General features: G+C 43.3%; 1 protein-coding gene across 4 annotated transcripts in view; it reads right to left on the reverse strand.

The window, feature by feature from the left end:
* ppfia1 (PTPRF interacting protein alpha 1) overlaps nt 1–23,450 on the reverse strand; it is a 238,553-nt gene that overhangs the window by 108,609 nt on the left and 106,494 nt on the right. For all 4 annotated transcript variants that reach the window (XM_043705335.2, XM_087996243.1, XM_043705334.2 and 1 more), the window contains exons 3-7: nt 14,558–14,722; nt 6,460–6,534; nt 5,608–5,715; nt 4,499–4,720; nt 3,689–3,835 (exon numbers count right to left, since the gene is read on the reverse strand). In XM_043705335.2, coding sequence (XP_043561270.2) covers nt 3,689–3,835; nt 4,499–4,720; nt 5,608–5,715; nt 6,460–6,534; nt 14,558–14,722 — 717 coding nt within the window. The remainder of the gene's footprint in view (nt 1–3,688; nt 3,836–4,498; nt 4,721–5,607; nt 5,716–6,459; nt 6,535–14,557; nt 14,723–23,450) is intronic.

The raw sequence follows: 23,450 nt of genomic DNA on the forward strand, positions 1-23,450 counted from the left end.
AACACTTTGATGGATGGTACTACAGGTTTCCCAACAGCTAGTGGGAAATACAGGAACAGAGATTTGGACAAATTATGGAAAAAAAAATTTAAAAACCAGGGCTGTTGTGGCAGGACATTTTAAACTTCCATATATTAACTGGAACATGCTTACCATCAGGGGCTTGGATGGATTAGGGGGAGGGTTGGAATTTGTTAGGTGCATCCACGAGGGTTTCTTGAAGCAGTATGTAAATAGGCCAACCAGAGAAGGGCCCATACGAGAGCTAATGCTGGGGAATGAGCCTGGCCAGGTAACTGAGTTTTCTGTGATACAGCACTACAGGAAGTGACCATAATTCTGTAGGTTACTTATGGTAAGAGCAATGATTAGATTAGATTAGATTAGATTAGATTACAGTGTGGAAACAGGCCCTTCGGCCCAACAAGTCCACACCGACCCGCCGAAGCGAAACCCACCCATACCCCTACATTTACCCCTTACCTAGCACTACGGGCAATTTAGTATGGCCAATTCACCTGACCCTGCACATCTTTGTGATGTGGGAGGAAACCGGAGCACCCGGTGGAAACCCACGCAGACACGGGGAGAACGTGCAAACTCCTCACCGTCAGTCGCCTGAGGCGGGAATTGAACCCGGGTCTCTGGCGCTGTGAGGCAGCAGTGCTAACCACTGTGCCACCGTGCCGCCCACAAGCGGTCCTTGGTTGAAATTATTAAACTGTTGGAAGACTATCTATGACTATTAGGCTGGAACTGTGGAATGTAGACCAGGAACAACTATTTGAGGGTAAATCTGCATCTGTCATGTGGAAATCTTTCATAGGCCAGATGATTCGAGTTCACGACCAGCATGTTCCCGTGAAACTGAAGGACAAGGATGGCAGGATTCAGGAACCTTGGATGACAAGAGAAATTGTGAGCTTAGTCTGAAAGGAAGGAAAGAAGACTACGTAAGATTTAGAAAACTGAAGGCAGAGCCCTTGAGGAATATAAACAAAACAGGAAAGGGGCCATGAAATGCCTTTGGCAAACAGGATTAAAGGAAAATCACAAAGCCTTATTTTGAAGTATATATAAAGAACAAGAGAGTAGCTAGGGAACGGCGAGGCAAATTTAATGCATGGAGCCAGAGAACGTGGGGAAGGTACCTACGAATAGTTTGCATCAGTATTCACAAAAGACGATGACCATGGAGGATGGTGAGTGTAGAGGGAATTGTTGATATTTTGCTGTCAATATAAAAAAGGAGAAAAAAAACTGCAGGCGTTGGAATCCAAGGTAGACAAGCAGGAGGCTGCAAGAACACAAGCCAGGCAGCATCAGCAGGTGGCAAAGCCCCGAAGAGTTACACCAAAAACGTCGACTTTTCCACCTCCCGATGCGGCCTGGCTTACTGTGCTCATCCAGCCTCCTGCTTGTCTACCTGATATAAACAAATGAGGCAGTGTTGGTTATTTTGAAAAGCATTAAGGTTGACAAGTTCCCAGAATCTGATGGGATCTATCCTAGAATACTGAAGGACGCTGTTTTCCTGACTGGAGAACTGTGATCAGTGGTGTCCTGCAGAGATCAGTGCTGGCACACCTATTGTCGGTAATATATATAAACGAATTGAAGGAGATATAGGTGGCCTGATTGCTAAATTTGTGGATGACACAAAGATTTGGGGAGTGCAAAGATCACCAGAGGATTCAACAGGATATAGATAGGCTGGAGATTTGGGCAGAGAAATGACAGATGCAATTTAGTATGGAAAAATGTGAGGCAATGCATCTTTGAAGGTCTGTTGCAGGAGGGAAGTGTACAGTAAATGGCAAAACCCTGAGAAGCACTGATACAGAGGAATTCAGGTGTATAGGTCCACAGTTCCGTTGAAAGTGGCAACACAAGTGGATCAGGTGGTCAAGGCGGAATATGGCATGCTTGCTTTCAGCAGAGTTTTAAAAATGGAAAGTCACACTGCAGCTATCTAGCACTTGCATGAGGCCACATTCGGAATACTGTGTATAGCCCTGGTTGCCACACTACCAAAAAAGTAGGGGAGGCTTTGGTGAGGGTACAGAAAAAATTTACTAGGTTATGTCTGGTTTGGAGGGCATCAGCTACGAGGAGCAATTGAACAAACCTGGTTTGTTTTCACTTGAATGGCACAGACTGAGGGGAGAGCTTTACAAAATTATGATACACATGAATAGAATGGACAGTTGGAGTCATTTTCCCAGGGCGGAACTATCAATTAATAGGCAACATAGGTTAAAAGTAAAACGGGGGAGAGAAACGTTTAAAGGAGTTGAGAGAGGCAAGTTGCCTTTTTTTGGTAACACAGGTGGTAAGTGCCTGAAATGAGCTACCAAAGATGTGGTAGAAGCAGATAGAATAGAAACGTCGAAGAGACATGTTGACAGATACATGAATAGGCAGGGAATTCTGGGATACAGACCATGTTAAGGCAAACGATTTTGAACTTACAAAAGCATCCTGAGTCGGCACTGGTTTGGAGGACCGAAGGGCCTAGACCTCTACTTTGTTTCTTCAAAGCAGAAAGCAAGTACTTTTTGCTGTATCTTAAGACGCAAGTTAACAAATCACAGGCTCAGAACAAATCATACAGTGACCAAAAATGTTCAGAGGTGCTGCAAGGGTTAAACTATGTATGGAAACTAACTTTATGGCTATTTCCGCTTGTCTAGCAGTAAAACTGCAAAAGTGCCAGAGATCAAACAGAGCTGCAATTCACCATTCTGGGCACACCTACAATTTCCAAACATAGAAAATGCTGAACAGCTTCTGTAAAGAGAAAAAATAATTACTGGCATTTTGGATGCATATCCTATTAGAATCCCATAAAGGATACATATCCAAAACAATGACCTTTTTGTTATCTTTGTTGACATTAACTGATTGGTTGTGAATGTCAATCATTTTTGTTTCATTTCCAGATTTTTCTTTTTATCTTGATCTACGTCCAAAAGAAAGGTCAGTTAGACAAGCTGTACTTCAATTTTGCTGCTACAATATTAAGTTTGAGTAAAATTTGATTAAACAATTTTGAATTATTGCTAAATCAACTGACTAGCAGATTCCATGACAAAGGTAAAATAAATTCATGTAAGTGCAGAAGCACAAGTCAGGGAAATGCATTTGAACTAAAATACTCAAACATCAAAACACAGCACCAAAGAAAGCATTTAGATAAAGTAAACTTTGAAGAGCCTTGAATCTGCATGTGACACAAATTTATATTCTATTCCTTTCACTGTTGGTAGGCATTCTGACAACATTTGAAAGAAATGCCGAAATTCATTAACTGGATCCTCTTGGAATTGGGAGCCAAAGTACAAGCCAAAAGACCGAGTTGCTTTCTGTTATAAATGAAAACTGGCAGCATTCACTTCTTGACATTCAGTGGGCAAGAGCCACTGGAGCATAATGTTTGCTCTGGAATTCAAGTTGCTGTATTTGTACAGTTAAACTTGTACAGAGAGAAATAATTATTTGCTTACCAACTTCAACCTCAACTTAAATTCTGCATGTAAAGCCTTTTTTGAAAAAAAATTAGTATATCCAACATTAGTACTGTTCCATGTAAATTTCTCTTCTCTTAAATGTGCTATTGCAAATAAACAATAGATATATACATGACAGTATATTCAGACATCATTTCATTTTCAACTTATACAAATACCTGTATGTATAAAGCATCTTTATTGGCGAGTTCATTTTCAAGTTTATCATTGAGATCATGTACAGACGTGGATTCACGTTGTGCACTGAGGTAGCGTTTTTCAAGAGTTGTTATTCTTTCCTCCATATCATCTTTCTGGGCCATGGCCTATTAAAATTAGAACACATGGGACAGTCACTGCTCTCCACAACACAAGATACAACCCCAGCTACTCCAAGCAAAAAATAAAACTCTGCACCTGAAGTGAATTCATTGTGACTTATTTACATTCCCATAAACAGTGAAAAAAATTTGAAACATTTCACGATAAGTACTGATCCCTACAGCTGCTGTGCAAGTGTCAATATGCAGTTTCTCAGCTTATACAAAATCACTGCTTGGTCCTTTCATCTTTTCGTCCCGCTAGCAAATATAGGCCATGTATATTTTATTACCATAACTTCAAAATAAGCTGTGGGAGTATGCAGTGCATGGTCAAGATTACATAAATAATCTTTTAATTTACCACACACTATAACATGATGCCTATCTAGGAGTGTGGTAAAAACAACAACTAACAATCCTTCCAGGATCGGATGTCAAAATTAACACAATGTTTCAGCAAGGTTGTCGGGTTACTGGTTAGTTAGGTAGTTGCAAAGAACATAATTTATAATTATCAACTACTTACAATAATATTGTTTTGCAAATTTAGTAGTACTGTGCTTTAACTCTTCAATTTTGCAAATATTATGAGAAATTATCTAAGTCCATTCTGCTTGAGCTGCAAAGTTCACTGCTCTTCAAATAACTTTACCTTAGTATTCTTACCTCACGCAAGTCCCTCTGAAGTTTAGTGTTCATTTCCTCAGACTTAATTAAGTCTTTGCGAGCTGTATCCAGATCCTCTTCAAGTTCTGACACCCTACTAGAGAGAGCAGCCAATCGATCCTTTAACTGCCCTTGCTCCTTGTTTTGTTTATCTATTGTCTCCTGAAGCTCTATTACTTTAATTGAATCTTCTTCATGGTTTATGGAACAATTAGAAAATCTCTGTTTAAAACAAAAGTAACCATTTAAAGGAGAAAGCTGATCAGACTTTCCCAATAATAATGAAAACAGTAAACAATTCTACAAACTGGAAACACATGAAGTAATAGATAATTGTTAATTAGATTGTGAAACATATATGCCTTCTTGGTTGAGTAGAGGATACTGAATGAGATGGTTTGGCTCTTCTCTCAAGTTTTCTTACAAGTATGATTTTTTAAATTAAATGGCTGCTGGAGTATCAGGATCCAAATGAAAAAATGTGTCGCCATATATTCCTTTGTCCGGGGAGAAAATTACTCAAGCTGGTAATGTGGTCTTCACATTAGAGCACTGTTTGACTACAAAAATTAAGTTCTGTTTGGAAGCATAATTCTTTAAAGGACAGACCATGTACCAGCCTAGCTGAGTATACTTATCCCTATTTTACCCCATGCCTTCTTAGTAATCGGGCATAAGCCCTTCTTCAGGAATTCCTGAAGAAGGGCTTATGCCCGAAACGTCGATTCTCCTGCTCCTTTGATGCTGCCTGACCTGCTGCACTTTTCCAGCAACACATTTTTCAGCTCTGATCTCCAGCATCTGCAGTCCTCACTTTCTCCTCCTTCTTAGTAATCTCCTCATATCTTAAATTTGTGTCTGGTAGTTAAGTAAACACATTTTTGTACCATTTATATATGCATCATTATTCCACAACAGCAGGCAAAGTGCACTACAGGCTTTGGCTTTGAATTTTCCTGGTAGATTATTTCATTAACCCCCAGTAGGGCAAGAGATCATTCCTTTGTACCAATTAAATCAATCTCATGTATCAATTATTTCATGGTAGGGTTAAATGGAGGTAGTAAATACAAAATGTAGCATAAAGGTTGATACTTGAAAAAGTATACCATGCCATTCGTGCTTGGTGTATTTTCACTGTCACGCTTTCCATCTTCTAGTGGATCTGTTGCACCTTTCTTTGGAGTAAGTGTGTGCTGCTCTTTAAATAATGAGATCTGAAAGAAATTGTGAAATAAAACTGAAAATGAAAAAGCAACTTTTCAAAATTCACTAGTTTATAAAATAAAGATAACCAGTTATGAATATATTATAGTTGGCAAGGTAGCAGTTGAGAAGCTTGCAATTGGACATCTAGGCAATGTTACAGAATGTTTTATTCTTGATGTTCTGCTCAATATTTGACAACATTTCCAAGTACTGATTTTGAAAACAGAAATTAGTAGTTGCAATGATCATCCCAATACAGAGGAGAAAGCATGGAAATGAATATTTAATACATTGGGTAGAAAAACTGAAAGTTCATAACTATGCAGAAACAATTTCTGTACCCTTCCTTATTGTTTTTATTCATTCTCAACATAAGAACATGGTTAATGAGATTAATGTTTATTGCTTATTCTCATTGAGATGGTGGTGCTTAACGGCTCCAACCTGTGATGTAAGGTACACAGTACAATGTGAGGGAGTTCTTGGGTATTACTCAGGAATGATGAAATAGTGGCGGTCTACTTCCAAGAAAGATTGGTGCGCAGCTGAGGGAGAACTTACCGATGGGGCTCTCATGCAGCTGTTATTCTCTTCCTTTCAGATGCTTATGTCAACACCTTTTTTCAAATTTATAAAATTAACTTTTCTAGATTTAACTTGCAAACATAAATGAACTGTTTGCCAACGTATTATGCATATTGGGCCATGTTAATTCTGCAATATTTCAGGAAAGTATCAACACAAATACCTACCTCTTTCTCTCTAACTACTATTTCTTCTTCTAAAGCACTAACTCTTTCTAGTGCTACTCGTAACCGCTCTCGTACCTAGAAAACAGAACAAAATACACACGATGAGTTAATATTCAATGTGTACAACAAATGGATTTACTCACATTTGGAAAAACATGGATTTATTAGAGATTGGCAGGATGGCTGTGTGGGGGGACGGTCATGTCTTGTAAACTTGACTGAGCTTTTTAAGGAAGCAACAAAGGTGATTGATAAGGGCAGGGCTACTCGGATTTTAGCAAGGCCTTCTTCAAGGCTCATCACGGCACGTTCATATAAAAAGTGAAGTCACATGGAATCCATGATGAGCTAGTAAGGTGGATACAGAACTGGCTTGGTCATAGGAGACAGACAGCAGTGATCAGAGGGTATTTTCCTGACTAGTGGTGCCCCACAGGGATTAATACTTGTGCAACTACTGTTGTTTGCATTATATACACATATATAAAAATGATTTGAAGGAGAATGTAGGTCACCTGAATGGTAAAAATATGGACAACACAAGGATCGAGGGAATTGCAGATAGTGAGGAGGATTGCCAGAGGATACAGCAAGATGTAGGTAGGCTGCAGATTTGAGCAGAGAAATGGCAGACAGTTTATTCTGGACAAATGAGAGGTGATGCACTTTGGAAGATCTAATGCAGGAGGGAAGTATACAGCAAATGGCAGAAATCCTTAGTAGCATCTACATTGATGTGTCAAGGCTTACAGGCCTACAGCGCTCTGTAAGTGGCAACACAAGGAGAAGTGGCCAAAGAGGCAAATGGCATGCTTATCTTCAGCAGTACAAAAACTGGAAAGTCATGTTGCAGCTGTATTGAACTTCAGTTCGGCCACATTAGGAATATAGTGTACTGTTCTGGTTTCCATTCTACCAGAAGAATGTGGAGGTTTTCGAAAGAATACAGAAAAGGTTTATCAGGATGGATTGGAGGGTATTAGCTATGAGCAGAGATTGGAAAAACTCTGTTTTCACTTGAATGTTGGAGACTGACAGGCAACCTGATACAAGTTTACAAAATGTTGCAAGGCATGATAGAATGAACAGTCAAAATAGCCTTTGTTTTCAGGATAGAAATGTCAATTACCTGCTGGGACACAGGTTTAAGGTAAAAAGGAGATGAGAGAGGCAGATATTTTACACAAGAGGGTCATAATTGCCTGGAATGCACTGCCAAAGGTGGGAACAACAGCAACAATGAAGATGCATCTTGACAGATACGTGAATAGGCAAGGAATAGAGGGATACAGACCATGTAGAGGTGGAAGATTTTAGTTTGGAAACATTTTGTGTATTGGCACAGGCTTGGTGGACCAAAGGGCCTGTTCCTATGCTTTTTCTTGCACTTTATATGTTTCAACTCTAACTGGATTACTCATACTTCACAAAAGTTGCACACTTCATTGACGTAGAGTGCAGTAAGTCAAGTCTTAGTATTCCCAGAGTCATCATAGAAGTTAAAAAATATTATCAAATTACTCAGTCTTTTATTTACTTGTCAGATAGACTCAGGTTTACAGAAAGCATGAACCAGGTCTCTGTACTTTACAATGACTACTATTTGCTACAAATGAATAAGCTCTAACCTCAGGTAAATAACTATGATCTGTTGACATATAACTGCACTAGTTCAAACTCTAACTCACTTCTAAAAATTCTTAGACATGCATACAGAAAGTCAAAGACACAAAAACATGCTACTGTTATGGATGGAGGTGAAAAAAACTGGGTAAACTGTTAAATAGGACCAGTTCCTCAGGACTCACTGGTGTATTTCCAAGTCCATCAGTTCTCTAATGTTCTCCTTCTGTTTCTCTCACTTCTTTACAGGTGAGAGAGGTTGGTTAACAAATTATAACATTTTTAACCTACTGATTAAAAACAATGCCTTACTGCAAATGGTGGGAGAAGATAAATAAATAGGTTTTCTTCTGGCTTTCGGCATTTTCCTAGAGGGACACCGACACCAACTGCCCTTTCAGCAGTTTGAAGGTTTCTGCCAGTATCATTCACACCCACAAGTCGTTCAAGTACCCAGCAGTCAGATAGTTATTGTTAGGCTGATGGTCACAACTTCACAATCCAATCAGCAATCTATTGCTGTGCAAATCTCACTTTGTACATGCCCCTCCCGGTACAGGCCCATCTACAAACATCTTCCTGTCTGCTTGACCCATTTCTGTTCTTTTAGATCATTTTCAAAATACATTTCCCTTTCACTAAACTTTGAGACTCATTAACCTCTCCCTTCTTGATTCAGAATCGGTTTCCCTGCAGAAGCCCTATATAAATGCAAGTTGCTATTGAAAGTAACCGTGACTAGCGGTTTGCCACACGGCTCAGTGCTGGGTGAACAGTTATATACAATACATATTTATTACTTAGATGAGGAAAACGTTTGTACTATAGTCAAGTTTACATATGACACAAAAATAGATGGGAAGGAAAGTCATGACGATGACAGTATGAAGGGGCATATAGGCAGGCTAAGTGAGAGGGTTCAAAACTTGTCCAAAAGAATATAAATTTTGGGAAATGTGAGGTTATGCACTTCAGCAGGAAGAACAAGACATCAACCTTATTTAAATGAACAAATACTGTGCAAAGATACAGCACAGAGGGGATTTGGGAGTCTTTGCCCATGGATCACAAGAAGTTGGTATCCAAATTCAGCAAGTAATAGGCAAATGGAATGTTGGCTTTTATTTCAAACCAAATGGAGTTTGAAAGTTGGGAGGTTTTGCTGAAACTATACAAGGCACTAGTCAGACTACAGCTAGAATACTGTGAACAGTTTTAAGCCCTTTATCTAAGGAAAGATAGACTGACATTGGGGCAGTGCACAGCAGGTTCACTTGGCTAGTATGTGACTGCCATATCAGGAGAGGTTGAGCAGATTGGGCCTGCATTCTTTGTTATTTATTCACTGGATGAGGGCATTGCTAGCTACGTCTGCATTTATTGCCCATCCTTAATTGCCCAAGAGTTAAGAGTCAAACACATTAGAACATAGAACAATACAGCGCAGAACAGGCCCTTCGGCCCTCGATATTGTGCCAACCTGTGAACTATTCTCAGCTCGTCCCCCTATCCTAAAATCATCCATGTGCTTATCTAAGGATTGCTTAAATCTCCCTAATGTGGCTGAGTTGACTACATTAGCAGGTAAGGCATTCTACGCCTCTGTTACCTGCCTCTGACATCTGTCTTAAATCTGAGAGTCTGGTGTCGCATACAGGCCAGACCAGGTAAGGATGGCAGTTTCCTACCCTAAAGGACATTAGCGAACCAGGTGGATTTTTCCAATAATCAACAGTGGACTCATGGATATTAGACCTTTCATTCCAGATTTTTATTGAATTCAAATTCCACCACCTGCCATGGTGGGATTCAAACCTGGGTCCCCAGAACCTTACCCGAGTTTCCAGTGATAATACCAATAGGCCATCACCACGCCGTTGGAATACAAAGGTGTTCAAGCTGATCTTATTGAAACGTAAAAGATTCTTCGTGGACTTGATAGGGTCTATGCAGAAAGGCTGTTTCCCCCTTGTGAGACAGGGCATGCTCTCACAGTAAGGAGTCGCACATTTAAAACAGAAGAGAAGAAATTCCTCCTCTCCTTACCACAGGGGGCAGTCGAGGGTGGGCAGTTAAATCAGTTAGGGATTCAAGAGTTATTGTGGGCAAGGCAGGAAAGTGGAGTTGGAGATTATTACGTCAGCCATGATCTCATTGAATGGTGGAGCAGACACAATGGGCGAAATGGCCTACTTCTGCTTCTATGTTTTATTGTCTTGTACAAAGACCTATGCAAGACTTAGTGATTAATGTTAATTCCATCAAATATAAGGGATTAAATTCTCAGCTCAGATTTGACAAGTGCACATAAAAACAAAATCAAAACATACAAGAAGTTGTGTTAAGTTACTTTCCAAAGGCTATTTCCTAACATATCTGCACAAAGTTTGTTCAAGTCATCCACACACCTTTCTAAACAGATTTATTTTCTCTCAAATTTGTAAAATTAAGTTTTGGGAAAGATGTGGGGAAGGAGAAGTCACAAAGTCCATGCAATCCCGAATTACTACTTTTCTCTCTAGATGTAAATGCCTTTGATTGAACTTGCATTTATGTAAAATGTAGGAGCAGTCCACAGTCTCTAGAGCCTGCTCACCAATCAGTAAGACAGGATTGCCTGACAGCCTCTCAATTATCCTGCCCAGGCCCTATATCCAAGAATCCATCCATCTCTGTTTGAAAATACCAGGAAGACAGTACTCCCAGCTCTTCAAGGTTGAGAATTCCAAAGATTCACAACTCAGTTTGGAGAAAACTTTTCAACTTTTTTGAAAATGCTTTCATGGAACGTGCGTACCACTGATAGAACTAGCATCTGTTCCTCATTCCTAATTACTCCCAAAAAGGTGATGGCGTGCAGTAGTACATCTGGTACAAGCACAGTCACACTTCTATGCGTGAGTGAAATTCCCAGAGTTTGACCACAACAGTGAGGTTGTTCAAATCAAAATGGGACGGCACGGTGGCTCAATGGTTAGCACTGCTGCCTCACAGCACCAGGGTCCCAGGTTCGATTCCAGCCTCGGGCAACTGTCTATCTGGAGTCTGCACATTCTCCGTGTCTGCGTGGGTTTCCTCCCACAGTCCAAAGATGTGCATGGTAGGCGAATTGGCCATGCTAAATTGCCCATAGTGTTAGAGGTGCATTAGTCAGAGGGAAATGGGCCTGGGTGGGTTACTCTTCGGAGGGTCGGTGTGGACTGGTTGGGCCAAAGGTCCTGTTTCCACACTGTAGGGAATCTAATCTTCAGGGGGGAACTAGCAGGTGTTGCGTTCTCCTTGTCCTTCTAGGTCGTCAAAGTTATAAGTGTGAGAGGTGCTATCAAGGACCCTGGGTGATGATTTGTTGCATTGCATATCAGATATTGTACGATGCTTCCACAAAGAGTCAGCATTGGAGAAGTAAACATTTAAGTGGCGAGCGTGCGTTGATTAAGTAGACTACTTTGTTCTGGATGGTATTGAGTGCCTTCAAAGCTGCACTCATTGAGTGAACATTGGGGATGGAAGCAGTAAATTAATGCCTTACAATATCCAGCATTTGAATTGCTCTCCTTGATGACACCAATCTCAGATGGAGACGAAACAGACTACAGACAGCAGGTGGAAGACCTGAACAAATGGGGCACAGAGAACAACCTACCTCTCAATGCCGGCAATACCAAGGAACACATTATTGACTTTCAGCAGGATGTTATTCATGACCCCCTACACATGAACGGCACAGAGGTGGAACAAGTGGAGAGTGTCAAGCTCCTGGGAGTGGTCATCCACAACAAGCTTTCTTGGACTCTTCATGTGGACGCACTAGTTACAAAGGCCGAACAATATCTCTTCAGGTAGCTGAAGAAATTTGGTATGACGGCAAATAACCTTGCCAACTTTTATAGGTGCGCCATTGAGAGCATTCTGTCCGGATGTATCACTACCTGGTATGGCAACTGTACCATTCAAGATCACAGGCAGTTACAGAGAGTGGTGAACTAAGCCCTGGCAATCACAAAGCCCTACCTCTCATCGACAGAATCCATCTACCAGGCCCACTGTCAAGGAAAGGCTGCCAGCAATCTTAAAGATCCATCCCACCTCGGCAATGTTTTTCTACAAACTGCTACCATTGGGGAGAAGGTACAGAAGCCTGAATACACGCACCAGCCGGTTTCGAAACAGTTTCTACCCTACTGTTGTTAGAATACTGAATGGACACAAACTCTTAACATTCGCCTGTACCTGTGTTTCTGTTTTTGCTGCTGTTTACTTATTATCTACTTAACTCTGCTACTTAACTCTGATGTGCTTGTATTGCTCGTAAGACAAAGCTTTTCACTGTGCCTCGGTACACGTGACATGACGTTCCGTTCTGTTCCATTCCATTGCTCTTGTAACCACAGTAATTGTGTGACTGGTCCAGTTAATTGGTTTCATGACGACATTATCAGGTTGAAAAAATTGTTGATTTAAAGAAAAGGATATTCGATGGGATTCTAGAGTTACAGATGGGTGTTAAGGAGGGTGTGTAAAGGACAGGCAATGTGGAGCTTGGAAAAATTTCAAAAAGGAGCTCAAACTATTTTTAACAGATGTCAATTTTGGGTGAAAAATGGTTTTGGAACGAAGGACATGTGGGTCAAGAAGCACATGGTCTGAAGGGGAGGATACATTATACTTTGAGAGAAAAGGTTCAAAGATAAAAGCCCATGGTGTTGGAGATAGTTTACTGGCATGGAAGTAGAGAATTGGTTAATGGGCAGGAAACAGTGTGTGCAGATAAGGAGCTCTTTTCAGATTGATCACCTATGACCAGTGCAGTTCCAAAGAGATCAGTGCTGGGACTGCAACTGTTTTATTTTAGTTGAGAAAGGAAGTGAGTGCATTGTAGCCACATTTGCAGATGACACAAAAATAGGGGGAAAGGCAAGCTGCGAAGGGGATATAAACAGCCTATAGACAGATAGCGACTGTAAGAGGATGCTTCCCTTCATGGGAGAGTCTCGGAGTGGAGGGCCTACCTCAGAATAAAGGGGTGTCAAATTAAAACTCAGATGTGGAGCAAATGTCTTCCTTGAGGGTTGTCTGTCTTTGGAACGCCTTTCCACATAGAGCTGTGGGTGCAAAGACCTTGTGTATATTTAAAGGTTGAAAACAGATTCTTTATCAGTTAGGGAAGGGGCAGAAAAGTCAGGAATGTCAGTTCAGCCATGATCCTGCTGAACAACTGAGCAGGCTGGAGGGGACAGACTGCCTACTGCTGTTACTACATCTTATTGTCTTAAAGCCATGAAAGTATTTAAACACAAGGATCAGGAATAACAAACAATCTGTCCTTTAAGAACACGTGAACCCAATCAGCATCCAGATCAAGCATCTCAGCAGCTAGTCCTAAACACAGGCTGAATCTCAGGCACGTGCAGTATAAAACTACATGTTGTGCAATCTGTGCTCCCACCACCAAAACTTAAGAACAGAGGATTGCATACAAACTGAAAAAACTTGACTTTTCTCTCCTCATGTCAAAGTTTATACCTTTGCAACCCTAGGCATAAATGACGCTGCAGTTCCAATAAGATCCAATAATGATCCAACACAAAACCCTAATTATACGAAAACTGCCTCAATGCAGTTCACATGAACACAATCAGACCAAAAAAACCAAATTGAACCAAGATAGCTGACCAAAAGGTGGTCAAAGCAACATCTTCAAGAAAAGGATAAAGATCAAGATAACAAGGAATTTAGGGAGGGCAATACAGAGCTTAGGGCTGCTAATAGCACAGCTGTCAATGTGAATGAAGGAAATAACAGACACTAAAGATGATAGCATTAGAGGAGCACAGAATCCATAACAGGTGCAGGACTGGTAACAGTTACAGGAAACAAAACAAAGCAAAAAAGAGATCCGAGAATGAGGCTGAGAAATTCTAAAATCGCTGCTCGACCATAAGCAATGCCACTGGATGGGAGTTATGATACCTTCAGCTGAGTTTATATTTGTGGAGAGTGTAAGAATGGAATAGTCAAGTTGAGAAGCAATTAAAGCATGGATGACGGTGGCAGGAAGAAATGAGGCCATATCCCCGGACAGTAAAAAGGGCAAAAAATGATCCCAGTTTTTCTCCTTTGTCAAGTCTTCTCTTCATCTTGTGTCGCTCCGTATCTGACAGAATATGTTCTCTGTTTGACTAACTGCAAACAAGACTTTTGGTTAACTTGCTTTCCAGCGTCTCCCACCTTGCACTCTTGTGGATTCATAAAATAAGCACCCCAAACCTGGGAACCAATAGCCCATGCAGCAAAATACGCGACTGAAGATTTAAAGTCGATGGAAATTTTTCAACTTTAGCTCAACACTAACAAAAATGGTATCATTTCAGGAATTTATTTTTTGATACATCTAATCTTGGATCCAAGGATCACCAAACTCTACACATGATGGGATTTACTGTGTGGAACAATCTAACGTGCAGAAATCTAATACCTTTTCATCTAAAGCTTTATGGTGCTCAAATAACGATTTGAGTGCTTTCAGAACTTCTACTTCACTTGAAACTCCTGCAGGTGATTGAGCTTGTCTCTTCACTACTGTCATTCTGAGTGATCGCTCGTGTCGGGAAACGAGACACTCGAGGTGTTCTAAAAGCAGCTGTAATACAAACAACAGATTAAATTGATACAATATTTCAACACTTACAACACAATACTCTTAATATTACTGTGGCAACAGAAACACAAATGATAATTTTGTTTCTCTCAATTAATCATTACAACTATTATAACTTTAATAATCTAACTTGCAGGTTTCCCTGAGCAGGAATTAAATGAAAAACATGCTTTTGCAAGGTAGATTCTCAAAAACTCACAGGACAGCAGGAGCACACCCTTGAAATGATTTTCCCTACAGCCCTGAAAGAAGTTCAGAACTACAAAAACCTACTGACACCTTATACAAATGGCTATTAGCCACCACTGTGGCAAGATCACTACCTCTTCTACTCTGCTAAATGGCAGTCAAGTATATAATTCCCACTGCAGTTATCTGCTCAGATCGGCTCAGAGACAAAATCTGCTGGTTTCTGATCTTGATCGTTCAGTATCATACCATCAACCACACTTTGACAGTCATTTTTGCAGTAGCAGCATGAGGGCTGAGAGTGAAGACCAAGAGGCTGCTGCGAAGGTAAATTCCTCCTTTTAAAACATACCCCGTGGAATCAGCAGCCTCCGTTTTTGCAGCAGAAGCAGTGACGGCAGAGACTGGGGTCTGCCAGGGAGACAATTTAAGCCTTTAATAACTTACCTTGTGAATAGGGGGAGCACACGCCAAGCACAAGTGGATATGGGCCTGCTGAGTAAGTGAGGTATTTGGGTGGTTACTTTACCTAAACACTACATAGGTCACATCTCCCAAACACCCTTCTCCTCTAACCAAAAGAAAAAGTTTGTACCAGATTCTGTTTGCGTTCTAGTTTTTTCAATAGTCTCTTTTGGAATTCAGAACAGTGGGAACAGATGTTAGGGCAGTCGCATGCTCTTCATCTGCGGGAAGTGCACCCAACTCCAGCTCCTGGGAAAGTCTTATGGAATTGGAGCTGGATGAACTTCAGATTATTTGGGAGGCGGAGGGGGTAGTAGAGAGGAGTTACAGGGAGGTAGTACACCTCAGTTACAGGAAAACGGTAGATGGGTTACAGTCGAGAGTGTGTTGCTGGAAAAGCACAGCAGGTCAGGTAGATTCCTGATGAAGGGCTCCGGTCCGAAATGTCGACTCTCCTGCTCCTCGAATACTGCCTGACCTGCTGTGCTTTTCCAGCAACACACATCGACTCTGATCTGCAGCATCTGCAGACCTCACTTCCTCCTCGATGGGTTACAGTCAAAGGTTGGAAAGGGAACAAGCAGACAGTGCAGGGATCCCGTCAATAACAAATACACTGGTTTGGATACTGTTTGAGGGAGGTGGGGGGGGGGGGGGGGGGGGGGTGGGGGGGGGGGAGAACGACCTACTGGGGAAAGCCATAGCGGCCAGGTCTCTGGCACTGAGCCGAATTCTGTGGCTCAGAACGGAAGAGGGGGAGAATACAAGCGTGTGAGTGGTAAGAGACTCAATAGTTAGAGGAATGGACAGGTGATTCTGTGGTCATGAGCAGGGCTACCTGAAGGTATGTTGCCTCCCAGGTGCCAGGGTCAGAGGTTTCCCTGATCGAAACTACAAGATTCTGAAGGGGGAGGGGGAGCAGCCAGAAGTCGTAGTACACACACACTGGCACCAATGACATCGCCAGAAAAAGTGATTTCAGGGAGTTAGATTGGAAGTTAAAAAGCAGGACAAGCAGAATAGTAATCGCAGGGTTACTACTGTTGACATGTGCTAGTGAGGCGAGGAACAGGGAGCGAGTGCAGCGAAACATGTGGCGACAGGGCTGGTGCAGGAGAGACAGCTTAAGATATGTAGATCATTGGGGTATCTTCTGGGGAAGGTGGGACCTGGACATGAAGGACAGGTTGCACTTAAACTGGAGGGGCACCAATGTCCTGGGAAGGAGATTTGCAAGAGCACTTCGGGAAAGTTTGAACTAGTTTGACAGGGCAATGGGAAACAGCTGCAGGTCAGAGAAGAGGGTAGTTATTGAACAGGCAGAAATAGAATGCAGAGAGTCTGTCAGGAAGGATACACAGTTGATAGGGCAAAAGGATGGATTAAAGTGTGTCTGTTTCAATGTAAGGAATCTGGATCAATGGTGCTGGAAGAGCACAGCAATTCAGGCAGCATCGAGGAGCTTCAGCAAAATCGACGTTTCGGGCAAAAGCCCTTCATCAGGAATAAAGGCAGAGACCCTGAAGCGTGGAGAGATAAGCTAGGGGAGGGTGGGGGTGGGGAGAGAGTAGCGTAGAGTACAATGGGTGAGTGGGGGAGGAGATGAAGGTGATAGGTCAGGGAGGAGAGGGTGGAGTGGATAGGTGGAAAAGGAGCTCGGCAGGTCGGACAAGTCCGGACAAGTCAAGGGGACTGGAAGTTTGAAACTAGGATGAGGTGGGGGAAGGGGAAATGAGGAAGCAGTTGAAGTCCACATTGATGCCCTGGGGTTGAAGTGTTCCGAGGCGGAAGATGAGGCATTCTTCCTCCAGGCGTCTGGTGGTGAGGGAACGGCGGTGAAGGAGGCCCAGGACCTCCATGTCCTTGGCAGAGTGGGAGGGGGAGTTGAAATGTTGGGCGACGGGGCGGTTTGGTTGATTGGTGCAGGTGTCTCGGAGATGTTCCCTAAAGCGCTCTGCTAGGAGGTGCCCAGTCTCCCCAATGTAGAGGAGACCGCATCGGGAGCAACGGAGACAATAAATGATATTAGTGGATGTGCAGGTAAAATTTTGATGGATATGGAAGGCTCCTTTAGGGCCTTGGATAGAGATGAGGGAGGAGGTGTGGGCACAGGTTTTACAGTTCCTGCGGTGGCAGGGGAAAGTGCCAGGATGTGAGGGTGGGTCGTAGGGGGGGCGTGGACCTGACCAGGTAGTCACGGAGGGAACGGTCTTTGTGGAAGGCGGAAAGGGGTGGGGAGGGAAATATATCCCTGGTGGTGGGGTCTTTTTGGAGGTGGCGGAAATGTCAGTGGATGATTTGGTTTATGCGGAGGTTTGTAGGATGGAAGGTGAGCATCAGGGGTGTTCTGTCCTTGTTACGGTTGGAGGGGTGGGGTCTGAGGGCGGAGGTGCGGGATGTGGACGAGATGCGTTGGAGGGCATCGTTAACCACGTGGGAAGGGAAATTGCGGTCTCTAAAGGAGGCGGCCATCTGGTGTGTTCTGTGGTGGAACTGGTCCTCCTGGGAGCAGATACGGCGGAGGCAGAGGAATTGGGAATACGGGATGGCATTTCTGCAAGAGATAGGGTGGGAAGAGGTGTAATCCAGGTAGCTGTGGGAGTCGGTGGGTTTGTAAAAAATGTCAGTGTCAAGTCGGTCTTCACTAATGGAGATGGAGAGGTCCAGGAAGGGGAGGGAGGTGTCAGAGATGGTCCAGGTAAATTTAAGATCAGGGTGGAATGTGTTGGTGAAGTTGATGAATTGCTCAACCTCCTTGCGGGAGCACGAGGTGGCGCCAATGCAGTCATCAATGTAGCGGAGGAAGAGGTGGGGAGTGGTGCCGGTGTAATTACGTAAGATCAACTGTTCTACGTAGCCAACAAAGAGACAGGCATAGCTGGGCCCATACGTGTGCCCATGGCTACCCCTTTGGTCTGGAGGAAGTGGGAGGATTCAAAGGAGAAATTGTTAAGGGTGAGGACCAGTTCGGCCAAACGAATGAGAGTGTCGGTGGAAGGGTACTGTTGGGGACGTCTGGAGAGGGAAAAACGGAGGCTTGGAGGCCCTGGTCATGGCGGATGGAGGTGTAGAGGGATTGGATATCCATGGTGAAGATGAGGCGTTGGGGGCCGGGGAAACGGAAGTCTTGGAGGAGGTGGAGGGCGTGGGTGGTGTCTCGAACGTATGTGGGGAGTTCCTGGACTAGGGGGGATAGGACAGTGTCGAGGTAGGTAGATATGAGTTCAGTGGGCCAGGAGCATGCTGAGACAACGGGTCGGCCAGGGTGGTCAGGCTTGTGGATCTTGGGAAGGAGGTAGGACCGGGCAGTGCGGGGTTCCCGGACTATGAGGTTGGAAGCTGTGGGTGGGAGATCTCCTGAGGTGATGAGGTTCTGTATGGTCTGGGAGATGATGGTTTGGTGATGGGGGTGGGGTCATGGTCGAGTGGGCAGTAGGAAGAGGTGTCCTCGAGTTGGCGTTTGGCTTCAGCGGTGTAGAGGTCAGTGCGCCAGACTCCTTCACCGCCGCTCCCTCACCACCAGACGCCTGGAGGAAGAACGCCTCATCTTCCGCCTTGGAACACTTCAACCCCAGGGCATCAATGTGGACTTCAACAGCTTCCTCATTTCCCCTTCCCCCACCTCATCCTAGTTTCAAACTTCCAGTCCTCTTGACTTGTCCGGACTTGTCCGACCTGCCTAGCTCCTTTTCCACCTATCCACTCCACCCTCTCCTCCCTGACCTATCACCTTCATCTCCTCCCCCACTCACCCATTGTACTCTATGCTACTCTCTCCCCACCCCCACCCTCCCCTAGCTTATCTCTCCACGCTTCAGGGTCTCTGCCTTTATTCCTGATGAAGGGCTTTTGCCCGAAACGTCGATTTTGCTGAAGCTCCTCGATGCTGCCTGAACTGCTGTGCTCTTCCAGCACCACTGATCCAGAATCTGGTTTCCAGCATCTGCAGTCATTGTTTTTACCTTCAATGTAAGGAATGTCAGGAATAAGAGTGATGAACTTAGAACATGGATCAGTACTTGGAACTATATTGTTGTAGCCATAACGGACACATGGATTTGATAGGGTCAGGAAAGGTTTCTGGATGTCCCAGGGTTTTGATATTTTAAAAAGAACAGGGAGAGGGTAAAAGAGGAGGGGGAAAAGCATTTTTAATTACAGAGTACATCACAGCTACAGAAAAAAACAAAACACACAACGACCCTCGATGTTGCGCCGACCTGTGGAACCAATCTGAAGCCCTACATTATTCCATTTTCATCCATATGTCTATCCAATGACCATTTAAATGCTCTTACTACTCCAAGTAAAGAAACTACCTCTGACATCAGTCCTATATCTATTACCCTCAATTTAAAGCTATGTCCCCTCGTGCTAGCCATCACCATCTGAGGAAAAAGGCTCTCACTGTCCACCCTATCTAATCCTCTGATTATCTTCTATGTCTCTATTAAGTCACCTCTTAACCTCCTTCTCTCTAATGAAAATAGCCACAAGTCCCACAGCCTTCCCTCATAAGACCTTCCCTCCATACCAGGCAACGTCCCGGTAAATCTCCTCTGAAGCCTTTCCAAAGCCTCCACATCCTCCCTATAATGTGGGGACCAGAACAGTATGCACATACTCCAAATGCAGCCACACCAGAGATTTGTACAGCTGCAGCATGACGTCATGGCTACGAAACTCAGTCCCTCTACCAATAAAAGCTAACACACCGTATGCCTTCTTAACAACCCTGTCAACCTGGGTGGCATCTTTCAGAGATCTATGTACATGGACACAAAGATCTCTCTGCTCACCTACACTACCAAGAGTCTTACCATTAGCTCAGTACTCTGTATTCCTGTTACGTCTTCCAAAGTAAATCACCTCTTATTTTTCTGCATTAAACTACATTTGCCAACTCTCAGCCTAGCTCTGCAGCTTATTTATGTCCCTCTGTAAAATGCACTATCCACAACTCCACCAACCTTAGTGTCATTTGCAAATTTACTAACCCATCCTTCTACGCACTCATCTAAAGTTATTTATAAAAATGACAAACAGCAGTGGCCCCAAAACAGGTCCTTGTGGTACACCACTAGTAACTGAACTCCAGGAAAAACATTTTCCATCAACCACCACTCAGTCTTTTTCAGCTGGCCAATTTCTGATCCAAACCGCTACATCACCCTCAAACCCATACCTCCATATTTGGTGCAATAGCGTACTGTGGGGAACCTTATCAAACGCCTTACTGAAATCCTTATACAGCACATCTACCGCTTTACCCTCATCCACCTGCTTGGTCACCTTCTGAAAGAACTCAATAAGGTTTGTGAGGCACAACCTACCCTTCACAAAACCATGTTGACGAGCCCTAATCAACTCATCCTTCTCTAGATAATTATAAATTCTATCTTTTTATAAACTTTTCCAACACTACCCACAACCAAAGGAAGGCTCACTGGTCTATAATTGCCAAGGTTGTTTCTACTCCCCTTCTTGAACAAGGGGACAACATTTGCTATCTTCCAGCCATCTGGCACTATTCCTATAGACAATGACAACATAAAGATCAAAGCCAAAGGCTCTGCAATCTCCTCCCTGACTTCCCAGAGAATCCTAGGATAAATCCCATCCAGCCCTGGGGACTTATTTTCACACTTTCCAGAATTGCTAACACCTCCTCCTTGTGAACCTCAATCCAGTCAAGTCTAATAGCCTGTATCTCAATATTCTCCTCGACAACTTTGTCTTTTTCCAGTGTGAATACTGATGAAAACTATTCCTTTAGCATTGTCCAGTCTCCTCTGACTCTATGCACAACTTCCCACTACAATCCTTGATTGGCCCTAATCTTTCTCTCGTCATTCTTTTATTCTTGGTATACCTCTTGAAAGCTTTAGGATTTTCCTTGATCCTATCTGCCAATGACTTCTCAAGTCCCCTCCTGACTCTTCTTAGCTCTCTCTTTCGGTCTTTCCTGGCTAACTTGTAACTCTCAAGCACCCTAACCGAGTCTTCACGTCTCATCCTAACAGAAGCTGCCTTTTTCCTCTTAGTTGTTGAGAAGAGTTTGTCTATTGTGTGGAAGTCAGTAACAGGAAAGGAGCAGTCTCTTTATTGGGCGTTTTCTATAGAGCACACAATAGCAGCAGAGATGGAAGAACAGATTGGACAGCAGATCTTGGAAAGATGCAGATGTAACAGAGTTGTTGTTATGGGTGACTTCAACTTCGCTAATACCGATTGGAATCTCCTTCGTGCAAATGGTCAGGATGGAACCAGTTTTGTCAGGTGTGTTCAAGAAGGATTCCTGACTCGATATGTTCATAGGCCGACGGGGGAGGCCATACTGGATTTGGTACTAGGCAGTGAGCCAGGCCAGGTATTAGATCTCTCGGTGGGAGAGCACTTTCTGACAGTGACCACAACTGCCTCACTGTTACCATAGCCATGGAGGGGGATAGGAGCAGACAGTATGAGAAGGTATTTAATTGGGGGAGGGGAAATAACACTGCTATTAAACTGGAGCTATGGAGTATAAATTGGGAACAATTTTATGGGAAATGCACAACAGAAATGTGGAGGCTGTTTAAGGACCCTTTGTTGGGAGTGTTAGATAACTTTGTCCCACTGAGACAGGCAAGGAATGGTAAGGTGAAGGAGCCTTGGATGACAAGAATAGAGGAGGTTCTCATCAAAAAGAAAAAGGAAACTTAAGGTTGAGGGAGCAAGGATCTGATACAGCTTTAGATAATTACAGGTTAGCTAAGAAAGAACGCAAAAATGGATTGAGGAGAGCTGGGAGGGGGGTTCAGGAACAAGCCTTGGCGGGAAAGATTATGGAAAATGAAAGGCATTCTACATGTATGTGAGGAGTAAGAGAATGATCAGAGAGAGGGTAGGGTCGATCAGGGATACTGGAGGGAAGTTGTGCCTGGAGTCTGAAGAGGTAGGGGAGGCCCTAAATGAGTTTTTTGCTTCAGTATTCACTAGAGAGAGGGAACTTTGTTGATAGGCTTGAACAATTTGATATGAAGGAAGTGGATATGCTGGAGATTCTGGGAAGCAGCAACATAGATAATTCCCCAGAGTCGGACCAGATATATCGAAGGTTATTATGGGAAACGAGGAATGAGATTGCTGTGCCTTTGGTAATGATCTTTGCATCCTCACTCTCCACAGGAGTAATACCAGATGATTGGGGGGAGGCAAATGCTGTTCCTCTGTTCAAGAAAGGGAAAAGGGAGATCCCTGGGAATTACAGACCAGTCAGTCTTACCTCTGTAGTAAGCAAGGTACTGGAAAGGATTCTGAGAGATATGATTTATGAGTATTTGGAAAAAACATAGTGTGATTAAAGATAGTGAACATGGTTTTGAGAGGGGCAGGCCATGCCTCAAAAGCCTTATTGAGTTCTTTGAGGACCAGACGAGACAAGATGACAAAGGTCGAGCAGCGGATGTGGTGTATATGGATTTCAGTAAACAATTTGATAAGGTTCCCCACAATAGCGCTCATTCGGCAAGTTAGGAGGTATGGGATATAAGGAAATTTGGCTGTCTGGATACAGAATTGGCTGGCCGAAAGACGATAGCGAGTGGTAGTGGATAGGAAGAATTCCGTTTGGAGGTCGGTGAGTTTAAGAGCCACAAGGTTTTGCTGCAGTTCTGTAAAACCCTGGTTAGACTGCACTTGGAATATTGTGTCCAGTTCTGGGTACCTCATTATAGGAAGGATGTTGGTGCTTCAGAGAGGGTGCAGAGGAGATTTACCAGGATGCTGCCTGGATTGGAGGGCCTGTCTTATGAAGAGAGGTTGCGCGAGCTCGGGCTTTTCACACTGGAGAGGAGGAGGAAGAGAGGTGACTTGATAGAGGTGTACAAGGTAATGAGAAGCAGAGGTAGAGTAGATAGCCAGAAACTTTTCTCCAGAGCAAAAATGGCTGTCATGAGGGATCATAATTTTAAGGTGATTGGAGGAAGATTTAGGGGAGATGTCAGAGATAGGTTCTTTATGCAGAGAGTGTGGATGTGTGGAATGCATTGCCAGCGGTGGTAGCGACATTAGG

Source organism: Chiloscyllium plagiosum, unplaced genomic scaffold (genome assembly GCF_037043375.1).
Source record: "Chiloscyllium plagiosum isolate Xiang-an unplaced genomic scaffold, Cpla_swu_hap1 HiC_scaffold_18, whole genome shotgun sequence".
In the NCBI taxonomy this organism is placed as follows: domain Eukaryota; kingdom Metazoa; phylum Chordata; class Chondrichthyes; order Orectolobiformes; family Hemiscylliidae; genus Chiloscyllium; species Chiloscyllium plagiosum.